At 43.7% G+C, this 17,435-nt stretch overlaps 1 protein-coding gene across 2 annotated transcripts in view; it reads left to right on the top strand.

The window, feature by feature from the left end:
• LOC126544037 (type 2 phosphatidylinositol 4,5-bisphosphate 4-phosphatase-like) overlaps positions 1-17,435 on the top strand; it is a 98,539-nt gene that overhangs the window by 47,772 nt on the left and 33,332 nt on the right. For both annotated transcript variants that reach the window (XR_008608710.2, XM_050191225.3), the window contains one exon: positions 11,292-11,376. Coding sequence is in view for 1 of the 2 variants with exons in the window: in XM_050191225.3 (XP_050047182.1) it covers positions 11,292-11,376 (85 nt within the window). In the remaining variant the exon portion in view is untranslated. The remainder of the gene's footprint in view (positions 1-11,291; positions 11,377-17,435) is intronic.

Below are 17,435 nucleotides of genomic sequence, written 5' to 3'. Positions count from 1 at the left end.
GACGGCACCTCCAGACTGACCCACTTGGAGGAAACCAGCAGTCGCCTTTTCCTGTCTCTCTCTCTCTCCTCAAATCTTCATCTCTCTCTCTCTTACTTTCTGGCCTTTGCTGTCTCCTTCTCTCTTCCATTTCCTCCCGTTCTCCAAGGGTTAACCCTGTGTGGCTATCCTACCTTCGGTACATCATATTTAGTTATAGTAGCGGCGTACAACTGGCGTCTTGCAGGCTTGTATGCAAGCTCTGCCACGTCCCCACGTTGGACTCCGTGGTGGGCGGTCGGTGCTGTTGCTGAACATACACATTTTCTTTTGGCAGCGCAAACTTATGTTGTCTATGACCGGCATCTGAAAAATGCCGCAGCCCGCAGCAGCGTTGCAGTTCTCCTTCCGTAGCAACATTTCGTTATTTCCCAAGTACTGTGTAGTCCACAGCGAAGACAGCATACCAGTATGAAAGCTCTCTCCGTTCCTTGTGGCCAAGTGCCTGAAAGACAAAATTGGACCGACATACAATGCCTCAAAAATGTCTAGCGGAGACCTCCTCTTAGAACTAAATGACAAAAATCAAGCACGAAAGCTCTCGGAACTTAACAGTATTGGCGACACAACAGTGACAATTTCAGTCCACAGAACACTAAATACAAGCAGAGGTGGGATATCTCAGGAAGACTTTCTTGACTTGAGCGAGGAGGAACTGCTGGAGGGTTTCCAGGAACAAAACGTGACCAAAGCACAAAGAATCGTCATCCGCAGAAATCGCCAAGGAATCCCCACAAAACATGTTATACTCACTTTTGGAACAAGCGTAATGCCTACCTCGCTACATGCAGGATATATAAGAGTAAATGTCAGACCATATGTACCGAACGCCAGACGATGTTTCAAATGTCAGAGGTTTGGACACGTTTCGCATGCATGCCGACGACAAACAACCTGTGCTAAATGCAGCTCCAATGATCACCAATCTGACAATTGCACTTCTTCCCCACATTGCGTTAACTGCAAAGCTTACTCGTGGTTTTGCCCTTGCTGGAAAAGAGAAAAGGAAGTAATTGCACTAACTGTTAAAAAATCTCGCTCTTTGAAGCAAGAAAGCGATTTTCATACCTTTCAAGAAGTAGTTAAGCCGATGTGATGCAGATGGGGGCAATGTCACAGAAGTCTTGGGAGTCCTCCGAGCCCACACATAGTGGTCCCGGAGTGACTCCGCCTGCCCCCGTGGTAGAAGCAGCCAGTGCTGCTCCATCCTCTTCAAAGGCCCTGCAGACACCAGTCCCACAGAGCCCTAAAATCAAGTGAACCCCAAGGCCCGAGACAACTGTCTCGATGTCCAACTCTCGGTCCTCCAGCACCTCAGAGGGAGCGATGAAAGTCAAGTCAAAAATCCTGGTGTCGTCGACGCCGAACACACACTCTCTCGAGCCTGTAAAGAAGGACAAAGTCCCGATAACCCTGTTAAATAAGAAAACGATCTTTTACCTTTCAGTTTCAAGATGGATTTTATTATTCACTAGAATTTCAGAGGACTCTTACGTAACTGTAAGCCATTGCTGTCACCATTTTAGCTCGCAATAACATCACCATTTGTTTACTATACATTCCACTGTATTTGCATTTTACTGTAACAGATGTAGAGTTAATTTTAAACCATCTACCTGCACTGTATTTGCATTTTACTGTAACAGATGTAGAGTTAATTTTAAACCATCTACCTGAACCTCTTTAATAGCAGGTGAATTTGACACACATAACATGTTATGGGGTAGCAAAACAAAAGACACCAGGGGACAAACACTTGGAAGATTTTATCCTAACAAATGGCATATGCCTTTTAAACACTGGTGCTGCAACCTACTGCTCCCGGAGCACAGGAGCTATGAGTTGTCTCAATTTGGTATTCTATTTTCTATCTCTATTCACTGATCTTCAATGGAATGTAATAGCTCATCCCTATGGTAGTGACCGTATGCCCACATGCATAAAACTAACATGCACAATACCTATTCTACCTTGTAGAGCATGCCATTGGAAACTTCATCTAGCAAACTGGCGCCTCTTCACCGAAAAAGCCAGTGTGGATAAAGTGATTTTAGATGACCTAAGCATAGACGAAGCGAGCGAGAGGATTACTGTTTGCATAGTACTGTGGCAGAAGGGGCAATTCCCCAATCTACTGGATTCTTAAGGAAAAAACTAAAACCATGGCAGACGAACGAGTGCACAGAAGCTAAAAAACTTCAAAACAAAGCATGGGGTATCTTTCGAAGGTACCCAACACATGATTATCTTCTGTCGTTCAAAAAAGCGAAAGTGAAAGCAAGGTATATCCGCAGGCAAGAAAAAAAAAAGGGGGGGGGGGGGGGACTAACGGAAAAGTTATATTTCATCAAGTAACACCTCAACCACATCCAAGAGAACCAGGTTCGCAAGTTGAGGGGCGATTATGCTCCGTGAACAATCCCCATACTCTTAGCTCCAGGCACACAAACAAGTCTACAGGAACAAGCAGGCATATTAGGCCAGCACTTCTACACTATATCTAGCCCTGCAAACTATTCCGCAACGTTCCTAAAACAAACAGTTCGCAGAAAAACAAAAAGCTTCCTACAACGGGAAGTTCAGATAGACCATTCAATGTTCCTTTAACGCTCCATGAAATGTACAGCGTACTCTCTTCGGATAAGAAGACAGCTCCTGGTCCTGACAAAATATATTACACTATGCTGGCCCACCTGTCCTAGAACGCGGTGGAAGACTTGTGTTTCTTCAGTGCAATCTGGGAAATGGGTAAAATGCCTGCAGAGTGGAAAAACGCAGTTATTGTCCCCTTCCTGAAAGCGGGAAAGTCGCCAAATACTCCCAGTAGCTACAGACCTATAGCACTAACAAGTTGCATGGCAAAATCATATGAAAGCATAATAAATATAAGAGTAGCATATGTTCTCGAAACAGATAACTTGCTGTGTAACCACACTCACCAGTGTGGTTACAAGGAAGGCTGCTCAAAAACTGACCATCTTGTTCGTCTTGAACATACTATACGTGAGGCATTCCTTTATAAACAACACTGCCTAGTTATCTTTTTCAACCTAGAAAAAGCATACGACACCACATGGAGGTAGGGTATTTTACAAGATCTAGCAACGCTAGGAATACGTGGCAGAATGCTCAACTGTCTGGCCGATTTTCTATCAAACCGAACATTTCAAGTTCGTCTGGGTGCAACATTGTCCCAAGTCTGTCCAAGAAAATGCTGTCCCACAGGATTGCCTATTAAAGCACTACGCTTTTCGTGGTGAATGTGAACTTATAAATTCAGTTATACCGTCTAACGTTATGTACTCTTTATTCGTCGACGACCTGCGATTTGCAGGCTGTGCCTCGAGTATATCTATGTGCGAAAGGCAAATCCAGATAACAATAAACAGGTTGACACAATGGGTCGATAAAAATGGATTCCATTTTTCTACACAAAAAAACTGTGGCAGTCGTGTTTTCACAAAAGGGCTTACACCCGGACCCAGCTCTCAAATTAAACCGAAGCCTACTACCATTTAAGCACGAACAAAAGTTTTTAGGAATAATTTTTGAAAATAAATTAAATTTCATTGCCCACATTAACAGCGTAAAAACTAAAGCAAACAAAGCACTTAAAAGGGCCCCTCATCAGGCCACATAGCAAATTTTGGTTATACGCTGGAAGTTGTTACCTGTCCTCTACGGAGCGTGCTGCCGCAAAAATTTTTCTAATTGGTTTATTAATAGCCGAAATAGAAATATTTCAGTGCCGTGAACTCATGATTTCAGGAGGCAAGTGCCACTGCCAAGAGAGACTCTCTCCACTTGCTTCGTCTAGCCTCCGCAAGCGAAATTCCTTCCCTGCGTTCTCCCATACCGAAGCTCTAGAAACGCATGTCACATACGTCATGGGCCCCACCTTCATTTTTTTTTTTTTTTTTTTTTTTTTTTTTTTTTTCCTCGTCTCTTTTTTTGCGGTGAGGCACACTTCCGCTGATGGTATTGGGCGCGGGCTGTTGCGATTGTCTCGTTTCGCGCACCGCACAATTTTACGTGCTGTGCACAAGGACACCTGACTAGCAGTATAAGTCAGTGCTACACAAATACTGAGGCAGACACAAGCGGATCACTTCGGTCTTTACAGCCGAAGTATACGCCCTGTTTATGGCTTTGGAAAAAAGCATGATCACATGCTGGAACACGGTAAAAAAATGACATAGTTTCTATGTCTGCACGCGTGACTGCACGCGTGACTGCATGACGTGGGAACAAGCAGACAAAACGGAAGTACATCTCTCTTGCTGCGGTGCAAAGTAAAACAAAAACACACAGACATTTGGTTTGTGTGTCTTATTATTTCTCTAAACTTTAATTCGTCTATTCAAGCAACAGATTACACAAATAACAGATGTTGCCTTGAATAATTCTCGAGATCACGTGTCACTACAAGCGACGTCACAGCATCAAACACATGTACGTAGGCGCACTAGCATGTGTACGCCATCCTCTAGCTTGGAGTGGGGTGGCCGCGTGGAGAAGGGAAAACAGTGTTAGGTTTGAAATTTGATATCTTTCCATGGCGCGTAGCGACGTAATACTTAGCAGACATTGTATGCATTGTAGGGCATTGTATGCTCTGCGCTTGTCAGCTCAAAATGGCCAGACCTGGTGAGGGGCCCTTTAACATCCTGAAGGTCCTATCATGTAAGCATTGGGTCACCGACCGAACATGCCTGTTGCGTATTTACCACTCTGTGGTGCACAGCATTCTTGACTACGGGTGCATAGTTTACAGGTCAGCAAGGCAGTCGTACATCAAACGTCTTGATCCCACATACAATCACTGACTACACTTAGCAGCTGGTGCGTACAGGACCTCAGCAGTAGAAAGCCCATATGCCGACAGTAACGAACCCTGTTTAGAGCACCGAAGAGCCTTGCTCACAATTTCATACATACTCAAAATCACATCTCTACCTTATCATATATGTCACACTCTTGTCACTTACACCACAAACAGAATGCACTATACGAACAAACCACATAGCGTCAAACTACGTATACTTTGTTTAGAAGAAATGTGCCAAAACTACGATGTTCCGAGTGAGACTGAGTCGTGAAAAGGCCGAACAGACTGTCTCCGTGGTATGATTTTGCACACTTTTGTTGTTTCATTCTTACACGCCACAAGAAAAAAGAAACACCGTGCAAGATTTCTCAGAATTGCAAGAAAAATACAATGACTACTTCGAGTTTTACACTGACGGGTCGTAGACAAATGAACATGTTGGAAGTGCAGTTGTATCGGAACACTGGCAAAATTGTCTTAAGTTGCTTTGGTCTTTACAGCTGAAGTATACGCCCTGCTTATGGCTTTGGAAAAAATAGTAACAGGAGATTACAAAAAAGCAGTTGTCTACACAGATTCTCTCAGTTCACTTAATTCCTTCCATAGAAAATCAGAGTGCGAACCTCTTCTCGACGGCATCCTGAGAATGCTTGGCGAAAGTGAAAATCACGGTAAATTAATTCGTTTCTGTTGAGTTCCAAGCCACATTGGAATCTCTGGAAATTAGAAAGCTGACCAATATGCAGCAATGACAGTCCATGAAAGACTAACACAAATAAATCTTCCATTCAACGACTGTGTCCGGGTGGTCGGAGCTGCGATCACCTCAAAGTGGCAAAAGGATTGGAACTGTCAAGTTAACAACTAACTACAAATAGTAAAGCGCATACTACAGGAGTAGAAGACTTCATACCACCAGGAACGTTTCATGGAAATTATTCTATGTCGGGTTTGTATTGGACACAAACATAACTTTTTATTGAAAAATGAAGAATAAGCGGTTTGTAATCAATGCCAAGAACCTCTAACTATGGATCACATTCTAATAACATCTCCGGCATTGGAGGAAAAAAGACAAATATTTTTATGAACTTTTCAAAACACTAACAACCAGTCATCCCTCCCTGATCCTAGCTGAAAACACACTTGTATCTCTAGCCAATATTTTTAAGTTCCTTGAAGAAACAGGTTTCTTAAACTCTAAAGTAATAATTTCTGTGGCTTGGAGCACTTTCATCAATATATATATTCTCACCCTGTGAATGGCGCATCATAGCCATAGTTTCTTTTGCACCATAAAACCCTACATAACTAACAGTATAACAAAATTTTGATGTAATGAAGCAAATTACCAATTTTAACAACTTTATTATAGTGAGGTTTTACTGTATACTAAAATACCATGAAATCCCTGATGCCACAATAATGTTGTAAGTGCCGTGATTTAGGCACAAAATTCAAAAAGAGAAGCTTGGCTTTTGTTTGCTTAACTGATAAGCCATCTTTTTTTATTGTAGAAAGGCTGAGAGTTCTAAGTTTAATCTACCAGCCTAGATTGACCCATTGGACTAACAAATTTAGTCACTTTGAGCAAGTGCACTTTGCCTAACTGAGTGCTCTTTCGGCAGTTTGGCACTACTTGGCAAAACAAAGTGTCATTCGGAGTCCATTGCAGCAATGACTGGGTGCAATGAAAAGCACTTGAATTAAGTATTGGGAATGTGGTCATTACATTAGTTTTTGTTGAGAAAAACTCATAATAAATGTCATTCACAGAAACTGCTCTGACACCAACACCATCATGTGCCTGGGGAACTTTATAATTCGGCGTAATAGGCCACGCAAAATGCAATAGTGATGGTGACTGAAATTGGGCATTGGAAGTGCAAGAGAGGCTCTATGTTGATTGAAAGAAGCACAGCTGGGTTAACATTTGTGAAAAAAATGCCAAAAGCTTCTCTTATTTGCTCTTACAAATGCTGCTGTTGATGCCTAAATGTGACTGCATAAACCACAGTACTGATTGCAAGTATGAATTGAAAAATGCAAACCGTGGTGGTCTGATATGACCTACTCCATATCCTGGGCAGAGTGGGATCAATGTAAGACATTAAAAAATTAAATAAAATGTCACATACCTTTAAGCCGGAAAATGGCTAGCCTTTAAACAGAAAGGAATTCACCCAGGTACTACAGAGGGTGTGTAAACCACTGATGTTTCTGTTGGCACCCATGTCTCCTTCAGGACTTGGTGTCAGTGCATCAGCTGTTGCCTAGACATAGTTGAGATGCAAGCCATTTTTCCTGTGCTTTGAGGCCCAGAGGCTTCACAAAGTACTGGTTAGACAAGGATGTGTTCCAGCGCTTAATAAAAATAAGATAAGCTGCAAGGTAAAAAAGGACTACAGGATAGGTAGAGCCCTGGACCCACACTGCGCTGGTTTCATTGACAGTGCTCAAGAGCCAAGCTGCTGCTCGGAAGCGTCCTTGCAGGGCACCAACTGTGATTAGCACCTGCAGGGCACAGCGGATCCATTTAAGCCAGTGAGCTGTTTGGAGGAACCTCTTGAAAGATTGACCAATAAACATTAAATGCACTTTTTAGAAGAAAAATAGTACATGGAAAACATCCGTGTGGCATTAGATCTGGGCACTTTACACGTGATCACTTTGTCCAATTTTAAATCCATGAAATGTTTATACAAAGGCAGCACTGCATTTCTTATTCTATTTTTCCTCTCTCCGATCAATATAGCTTTTCACACAAAATATAAATGTCATTAGCCTCCTAGACCTAGACTAGACAAAGGGCTCATGGTAAGATGGAAACTTAGTGATCAATGTGGGGTGAACAATGGAGGCCTTATCCTCGAACCAATATTTCAACAAGGGAAGTTGTCTTGCAGTTTTGCTGACAGAGACAAGTCCGTTTATCGAAACATTGGCTCCAGGCTAAGGCTACTGTTGTTCACCCAGAAATGATCACTTCTAGAACTAACATGGTACAGAGTAAGGCGTTGAATGTTGCCTATTTTTAAATGTTTTCTTGAAAAATTTCTTTAGAGTATCAAGCTAGGTTCTACCTTATATGCTATAGATATGCAAGAAAATGGTGTGCAGCAAGCTACGATTTTAAGCATTGCATTGTTAACTGTAAAGCTTAACTTAGTTGTGCACCTTATGATGTGGCAAATGTGGCCACTTTGAAAGTGCTCATCCTAATGGATCTATACTCGCAGACAACTTTCTGTGGCAATGAGGGAAAAGCTATGGGAGCGTGGCTGCTGCACATGTGCTATGGCGCCAAGTAGTCTGCCAGCATTTGACAGTGCTTTTGGTTGCTTGGAACAGATGCTGAATCAACGCAGCTTCACATGCGATAGTTTCACGTTTGCTGAGATGCGGAAGGAAAAAGCCGCAAAATAAATAAACTTTTACATTCAGTGGTGTGCTCTCATCTCCGAGGTCCGAGTTGTGTCTCTCTCTTAATGGTTGCCAATTTTGGCTGCTACTCCTATTGCTTTGTTGCAGTCTCTCATATTCCCTGTAGAACTTGGCAAGCATGTCAGCTGTCTGAACCAAGGCCCCCTCTCCTTGACTTTGGCATGGGTTGCAGGTGATGTGTGCAGTCTTAATTGAAGAAATGTCACCAGGAATGTCAGTGATATAATAAGGGCTGCAGAGGAATTCTATACTGAACTGTACAGTACCCATTGCCATGGTTAGACATAGTTGCAGCAAAGAACTGGAAGTCCAATCTATAACTAGGGGTAGAGTTGGAAGGGCTTTGCAAGACATGTCCAGGAGAAAAGCTGCATAAGTAGGTAGACTAACAGTCGACCTGATGAAAGATGGTAAGAATATTGTACTAAAAAGCGTGCTACTCTTTATAGACAGTGCATCGTAAATGTATTAGAGGCTTGGCAGAACGCCAACATAATAATAATCCTTAAGAAATTATGTTAGAGTGTAAACATTATAGGCCTATTAGGGTGCTTTAGATTTTGTACAAATTATTCACTATGGTAATTTCAAATATAACGGGGGCAACACTTAATTTAACTGGAAGAACTACCAATCATGTAATTGAGAAATCTAGAATATATAACCAACCTCTGTTTATGGCCCTCTTAGAATGAAAAGGCATTTTATTCACTTGAGATACCAGCAGTCATGGAGGCACTGCATAGTCAAGGAGTAGAGGAAGCATGCATGGATATCTTGTGAAATATCCAGAGATATCACAGCTCTTTTAATTCTTCACAAAAATAGTAGAAAAATACCACTTGGGAAGGGTGTTCGAAAGACTGAAACAATCGCTCCAATTCACTACTTGCTTGGAAGATGTTTCATAGGGAATAATTAGGTGTGAAGATTAACTGGGAATATGCCAGCAACCTGTGCTTTACAGATGACATTGTCCTGTTCAGCAATGCTGGAAATAACTTACAAAAAATGATTGAAGGCCTTAACTGGTAAATTCTAAGGGCAGGTTTAAAGACTGATATGTTCACAGTGATAGCACTTCTCGGTGTTCTAGTACCTTTGCATCATGACCCATTGTGGGTCACACATGATATTCCTATGGTGCTTTATGACCCACTGGTGAGCCAACAGTCATCTGTGCCCCTTTGCAACCTCTTGTACTTGGATTTAGCTCCACGTTCAAAACTCCCAGTTTGCCAAAATAATCTGGAACCCTCCACGGCAGCTACCCTAATAGCTACAGTTTTCAGCTTTGGAACATTTGACCCTAATAGTTATGTGTCCAATGAGGCTCTGTGAGATTGGCAAGGCACGACTGGTGACATTCGTGACACTGGGGGACCACAAGAACCATTGAATTTCACAGCGGCTCACCGCAACCCTACTTGATGCCACTGATAAGCTCTGGTCTGCAGCACTGATTTTTCTAGGTCTCGTGAGACGGGGAACCCAGCTTCAAAAGGTTTCTTGCTTTTTATTTGTCCTGCAAACCTGTATTTCAGGCCTTGGGCAGTCATAGGTAGGGACAAAAGCAATTAAGTGCATGAACATGGAAAATTATGATGTTTAAAAGAAAATTAGGTTTTCTCTTTCATATTGGCTTGCTGTGCACAAAAGAGACCATGGCATCAGCAAAAAATTAGACAATGTTCTAGCACAGCCATGCAGTGTGGGTTTTTCTCAGTGCATTGCAATGTTCGAATAGGTTCGCATAAACTGTGCCACATGATTTCAGCCTGCATACCTAGACAGCAAAGAAAGAGAGAGAGAAGAAGAAAAAAAAAAGGAAAGTTTTTGTGGAACCCGTGGTCTCCGGACATTTCCTCACAACAACTGTACATAGTAGTTTGTCTGTTCATATATTATATTCCTGTTACTTCTGCAATGTTACACCTTGCAACCATACCAGATTGCGCAGTTTGCAACCTTGCTTCATTGTATTTTTATTATAATGGACTCGCATCAGAAAAGATGCATCTATATGTCAGTATTTTGTTACCCCGTCACTGTATTGTCACACTATGTTGCTGTACAGTTTTCCACACTGCACATGTGTGTGTGTACACATTTGAAGTTTTCATTTGCATGAAGCACATGTAGTGGGAAACAAATGCTTGTTGTGTTTGTTTAATTCTTATCCCACATTAAAATAGATCATGAAGCTGTTGCTTTCTGTTAGCTTTGAACATGTGATAGAATGAATAAGAACATGTTTGTGCCATCTGGTTTGAAGCGCAATATATTTGATAATATTATTTTCCTGTGCTGTATAGGTGTTTAGCTCTTATTTCGTTCTGTTGTGTATGTATACTTGTGAAAGTCACTTTTGCATCTTCATTTATTACAGCTTTATGTGTGTCCGTTACCAGTAATATAAGAAGAAAAGTTGAGTGCTGATATGTGCAGTTTGGCAAGCAAAGAAAGCACGCAGGCTTAGGCTAAAGGTTGTTTCTGTGGTCAATTCTTTAACTTTGTGGCATGTTACAAGTGCCTGATAGAAATTCTTATTGCTTTGCTTATTGTCTGGGGATATGTTAAGATACCATGCCATTTAGCAATGTAAACTTGGGATGTCCAAGTCTTTGTATGTAAAATGCACATATGTGTACCTGTAAAGTTCATATTCTATTCCAAATAAAGAATTAATTGAATTACCGCATTTGTGAATGCCACTGACGCGTAACAAGCGTAACTGAAGGAGGAGAACAGTACATATCTTAGCCAAAGCGCAGAGAAATTAAAATGTCGGCAGTGTAGATAGTGATAGCTTCAGCCTAAGTAGCAAGTGATTTTCTTTTCCTTTCTTTGTTTTGTTCTCTTCCTTTTTCCCTTTTTTTTAGCTCTCTCTCTCTCTCTCTCTTTCACACTCGCAACGCATGCAGCGCTCTTAAAAGTATTACCATAGTCTGATGTTTTTTTTACTTTCTCTCTTTTACAGATCCACTGTTGATTGCTCTAATAAGAAGTCTATTTTTTGCATTTTTATCGGAGCTCTTCTTGTTCTATTTGTGATGATTCTCATGGTATGTATTCATTGTTTTGACCTCGCATATCTTGATGCTTTAACATGACTTAAAAGGGAAGCAACATTTAATTTTTTATTGCATCCATTTTTAGTACTGTGCATGAGATCACTGATTATGAATAACAATGCTGAGTCTGCAATACTGCAACAGAAAACGAGGGGCAGCGACTTGGACCATCTGCATTCCCATTAAGTTTACTCTTCTGATAGCAAAACGGTCTCACACAGTACGGATAGGCCATGTCTCTTTTCTTAAATAGTCTGGATCCTCTCCAGGTAATGTGTCGTGCATCCTCAAACTCTGCCTTTCCGAGCTAACAATTCGCCTAAGTGGTGGATTATTCTTAAGTTGCCACAGAAACAGAAAACAGTGGTGAATTTTTGAACCACGGAATTCATGACTGCGATCGAAAGTCAAAGGGACAAATGTCACATATTAAGTGGCTCATTCGGTCAATGCTACCAGCCAGTGCCAGCACCTTTAGTGCGGAACGTACTGCTCTCTGCTGACCACTTCAGCTCTTAATTATACTAATTCATAGAGTGACAAAAAAAAAAAGAAAAAAAAAGCTACGCTCAGTCTGCGCGTAAAAAAGCCTTGAACAAAAATATTCTGCTTCTCCAGATGCACTTCAGCAAGAAAAATTTCTACAATGGTAACCGATACACGCTCTACACTGTAAGCATTAATTTAACAAACTTAGGTCTGTCTCTGCGCACCTCCAATTTCAGTGCTTACCTACAAAATCAGTACGACCACTAGCCACCACCGTCACAAAACCTGCTTCACTTTCATTCGTGTAACTGGCTTGTTGTCATCATCATCATCAGCCTATTTTATGTCCACTGCAGGACGAAGACCTCTCCCTGCGATCTCCAATTACCCCTGTCCTGCGCCAACCGATTCCAGCTAACACCTGTGAATTCTGCCCTCCTCAACTGCGCTTCCCTTTTATTGGCACCCATTCTGTAACCCTAATGATCCACCGGTTATCTAACCTACGCATTACATGACCTGCCCAGCTCCCTTTCTTTCTCTTACTGTCAATTAGAATATCGGTTATCCCTGTTTCATCTATGATCCAGACTGCTCTCTTCCTGTCCCTTAACGTTATGGCTAACATTCTTCGTTCCATCGCTCTTTGCGTGGTCCTTAACTTGTTTTCAAGCTTCTTTGTCAGTCTCCAAGTTTGTGCCCCATATGTCAGCACCGGTAGAATGCATTGATTGTACACATTACTTTTTAATGATAATGGTAAGCTTCCAGTCAGGATCTGACAATGTCTGCCGAAAGTGCTCCAACCTATTTTTATTCTTCTTTAAATTTCCTTCTCATGATCAGGGTTCCCTGTGAGTAATTGACCTTGGTAAACATACACTCCTTCGCAGACATTAGGCTGTTGATCATTATCTTTGTCTTCTGCATACAACCCCACTCTTATACTCTCTCTGTTAAGGTCCTCAATCATTTGTTGTAACTCGTCCCCAGTGTTGCTGAACAGGACAGTTTCATCTACAAATCGAAGGTTGCATACAATGACACAAAATAAACGCAAAGTCCAGCATGAACTTTTGAATTTAAAAGCAAAAGTTCTTAATAACTAACAGAAAATGCATCATGTTCTACATGCAAACAAAAAACTAATGGGTACACCTAATTTATCAATTACTGCCTCTTAACGCACACTCGAAGGGGTAGCAGTCTGAAAGCCTTTGGGCCATGTCAAGGACAACAAAGGGTGCCAGATTTGCAATGTTCTCTGCAGACACCTGCCTCTTTGTGTCCCCGCAGCTTGCTTTCTTGACCCTGAAGGGGAGGCTGTAAATGCGGGAAGAATCGCCATTCTCCTTTTGTCCTTGCCCCTACAGTGCATTCGATTTCAGTGACTGTTCGACTGGCCTGGTTTGTACGCGCATGTCTCAACCAGGTTGAAAATTTGAGCCGCACCCTTGCTCACGGAGACGCGCCCTGTTCTGTCGCAGTCAGTCGTTAGCGGTGCCTCCGTTTTCTGAACCGCCAGAATGAAACCTTTGCCTTTTGCGCGATGGTCTGTTACCTAGTCTTATGCACTGCGGTGTGGCGTCTTTCTCAAGTTTACGCTCTGCCGAATACTAGTTTTTTTTTCTCTCGCGGCGCTGTCTGACAAGATTTTCCTTGCCAAGCGCTCATCTGTGGTGCACCTGAAACCCCCGAGCGTTGGGTTCCTGTTGTAGTTGGCTGCCATGACATACTACTCTACTTTTGATGATTCCGGAACATCTCCACAAGCAACGCGCCCACCCAGAATCACCACTGCCTCTGCTTCTGCGACGTCCTTGCTCTCTACATTCAACACGGCCTAAGAGTCTCTCATGTGCTGAGGCCCGAGGGTCGTATCCAGTTCCACACTGACCCCATTGGGGTTGCTGGAACTAGCCTCATCTCCTCAAGGAGCGCTCTCCAAGATGACCGCTGACTCTGTTTCAGTGGACACCTCGATTGCGCACTCCCCGAAACTTGCGCCCAGAGCAATCTCCGGTTCCCTGTATTGTCGATCCAATTTACCTGTGCTAACGCTGCAAACCTCTTGCTTAGCCAGGCGCTTCCCGACAGTACTGTTGGAATCTTGAATTGTCGCGTCCTTACTTTGCTCGGCTGCCCCGCTATCTGGGTCTACCTTAGACGACTCCACCATTTTGCCTGTACCTACACAAAGGCATGAGCAAGGTCTCCAGCGACTCCTCATCTTCACATGGCTGCTGGAACCAGCCTCGTCTTCACAAGGAACGCTTTCCGGAACGGCCCCTGTTTGTAGACAGGCGACGGCCTCGCTCTCTGAGGGGTCTGCTACGTTGCACTTGCTGTGCTCTCCATTCACTGACACGACCCCCAACCCCGACTTGTCGCTCAGTTGCTTCAGGAGAAGGAGCTCTCTGTTCGTCTCTTTGACCCTTCCGCTCGCCCTCAACCGGAATACCGAAATAACTGAATAAAGCTCTCTTAGCTGTATTGTAATTCTGGAACTCGTCATCAGAAAGGCTAGACAAAGACGTCGGACACGTTAATGGGAAACACGCCTTACAGCTCAAAAAACCAATGTTCACGGTCAAGCTCAACCTCCGCACAAACCTTCTCGAAAAGGGCCAGAAAACTTAATATGTTTTTGCTGACTTTGAGTACACGCAGCCTGGACCGTACCTGTTGCCCTCTAAGATTCTGAATTTCCTTTTGCATTTCTTCCCTCTGAATTCTGTGCTCTACCCGTTTGTGTTCCGATTCCCTTTCGTGCTCTTCCTGTTCTCGCTTTCTCTCTAGCGCTACACGCTCACACTCATCTTTTTCTGCAAGGCTTTCTAGACATTCCTCCAAGTTCATTGTCGTCTGCTTCGATCGCCTCGATCTCCAGCTTTCACTTTGATTCGGCAATTTGGAGGCCCAACTCTCTGGCCAAGTTTAACAATTCAGGCTTCTTTAGTGCCTTCAAGTTCATGGCTGCCCTTGGGGCTGCGAACTCTTCACTCTACAGCAACGTTGACTTTACTCGAAATACTTCTGTAACGGTTACACAAAATCACTGCTTTGTACTTCCCCCCAAAAAGACGCAAAGCCAGGTGATGAAATTTGGAAACTACAGCCTCGGTCACTAGCTCCCCGAACGGTCCACTAATTTTGACGTTGGCCATGGGCAGACACATGCTGTATTTTTCTACAACCCATTTCATCCATGCTACTTCTCCCGTGAAGTCATCTACCATCACGTAAGACAGCTGGACAATGTCCAGAGAGGCGGCACTGCCTCGCAACACCCGGCATGGTTTCCCATTAACTTGCAGGTCGCGAAAATATGACCTTAAAAGTTCCATATTCTCGTCTTTTTCATCCACGTAGGAGAAAACTGCGCTAGGCTTCACGCAGTTTACAGCGATATGTCGGAGTTTGTGGCACTTACAGCAGCGGATTGGTCTAAAAGATTCTAATTTTCTTTTCTGCTCTTTTTGTGCGGTTTCCTTGTTGGACTTCTCCTCACTCTATTCTGAGGGCTTTTCCGCCACGTCTGCAGGCTCCGGTCGTCTAGTCTGCGAACCCTTCTTGAACGGAAATGGTTTCCGTGGTCCATTTCGGCGATCCCAATTTCTTTCCTCGGCGCTCAGCTTTGTACGCATTGCATACTCTTCGGCTAATTCAGCCGCCCTTTCCACAGTGTTTACATTTCCTCTGTCTTGCACGCACAGCTTCACAGATTGTGGGATGCTTCTGTAAAACTGCTCTAGACACATGCAGTCAATAATCACGTCTATGCTCTCGTACGCTTCTGCGCTTTTCAACCACTCGACTAGGTTTGCCTTTAAGCTGTATGCAAACTCCAGATATCCATTGCTATCCTTCTTGCCTGTGCTTCTAAACCTCTGCCGAAAAGCTTCGGCTGAAAGGCGGTATTTCTTCAGAAGACTAGCCTTAACTTTCGCATAATCATATGCATCCTGCGCACCGAGTCTGGCGATTACTTCCACAGCCTCGCACGGCAACATAGACAGCAACCACGGTGGCTATGTACTCGGACCAGTCGCAAGTCCTTTAAAAATTTCCTAGGAACAAGCCTATGTCGTTCCCGACCTCAAATGGCTGTAACAGCCTGTCCATGCAGTATGATTGTGCCTCACTTGATCGTCCAAGAGCCCCTTCACTTCCTTGAGACAACTCCAAACGTTTTCTTTCAAGCTCAAGTTACATTTTTCTCAACTCGCGTTCCTCTCTGTCCCGCTCTTCTCTCTCTCTGTCCCGTTTCTCTCTTTTCCTAAGAAGTTCTAGCCCAATTTCAATGTCTTCCTCACTGGCCTTTTCTGAAATCAGCTTCAATAATTCCCATTTTAGCGTTTCCTTGTGTACCTCTAGGCCCACTTCCTCACCAACAATCAACAGTTCGTCTCTCAGCAGTGTCCTTAACTCCATGATTGCTACTTTACTGCCTTGATCCTGCTCGCTAAACCTACATAGGTAAACACAACCTAGCTAACAATCAACAATCTAGCCTCCCTACTGTTCTAAACAGAACAACCACAAAATGAAGCCTAGAGAGTCAAAGCAAGAACCAAGCACTCACCGCAGACACAACACCATGTCGCAAAGTCCATCTCACCGCTGTCAGCCAGTTGTAATGGTTGGGGTCGGGCATGAAATAGATGGTAGCTGGCCCATGCCATCGTCCAACTTATCCATGCTGAGGACGTTGTTGAAGGGAGAGTCTTGTTCTCATTGAGAACGAGGAATATGGGATTTATTTACAGTATCTACATGAGAATGTTGCAGTTCATCAGTCTAACATGACTGAAAGAGGAATGCACACTGAGGAGCCACCAACAGCTCCTTAAATACACTCTGTCCTCCCTAGATCCCTAGGTGAGGGAAAAACGGCCGTTCGACCAAACGGAGCGTTCAAAGTCATCGTAGCCGACCCGCCTTTGAGGGGGAGGTGTTTACGCACTCACTTCCGCACAGGTTTCACTGACCACACTGAGGTGAGAGGGTTCTCGCAGACGCAGCTCCTGCCCCGAGCAGGCGCCTCTTCATCCCATCGTTGACCCTGCAGACAATGGCCGCCGCGTCTGTCCATGACTTCTAAGCTGTGTTAGGGTGGCTAGAAGGGGAGGTGTGAATACCGGCGGCACAAACGTGACCCCACAGTGCACCGATGCCGCGGGGCGGCGCTGTTGACCAAGGCGGGGTAAGCACGCAGCCGAAATGAGCGCCTCGCCAGCCTCGCGTCGGCTGCATCTCTACCACCGAAGTGAAAGTGAGCCCGTTTCGGGTATCGCGCGCTTTCTGCGAGCGTCAAAGAATGAATCTTTATCATGAAAACAATGTTATGTCAGCCCACATCATTACTCCTGTGAAATTTTACGGGCCCAGTTCGCACTGTATCGAGATTCAAACGCGTTTTGTCTGTGCGCGTTTCGTGAGCTGGCTTTGGGTGTTAGGGGCTAGTGGGGGGCTTCGAAATAATTTCGACCACTTCGGGTTCTTTAACGCGCACTGACATCATACGGCACACGGGCGCCTTGCATATCGCCTCCCTGAAA

The sequence above is a fragment of the Dermacentor andersoni genome, chromosome 1, assembly GCF_023375885.2.
Source record: "Dermacentor andersoni chromosome 1, qqDerAnde1_hic_scaffold, whole genome shotgun sequence".
In the NCBI taxonomy this organism is placed as follows: Eukaryota; Metazoa; Arthropoda; class Arachnida; order Ixodida; family Ixodidae; genus Dermacentor; species Dermacentor andersoni.
The sequence above is the reverse complement of the archived record's forward strand: the minus strand, read 5'-3'. Positions and strand labels throughout refer to the sequence as shown.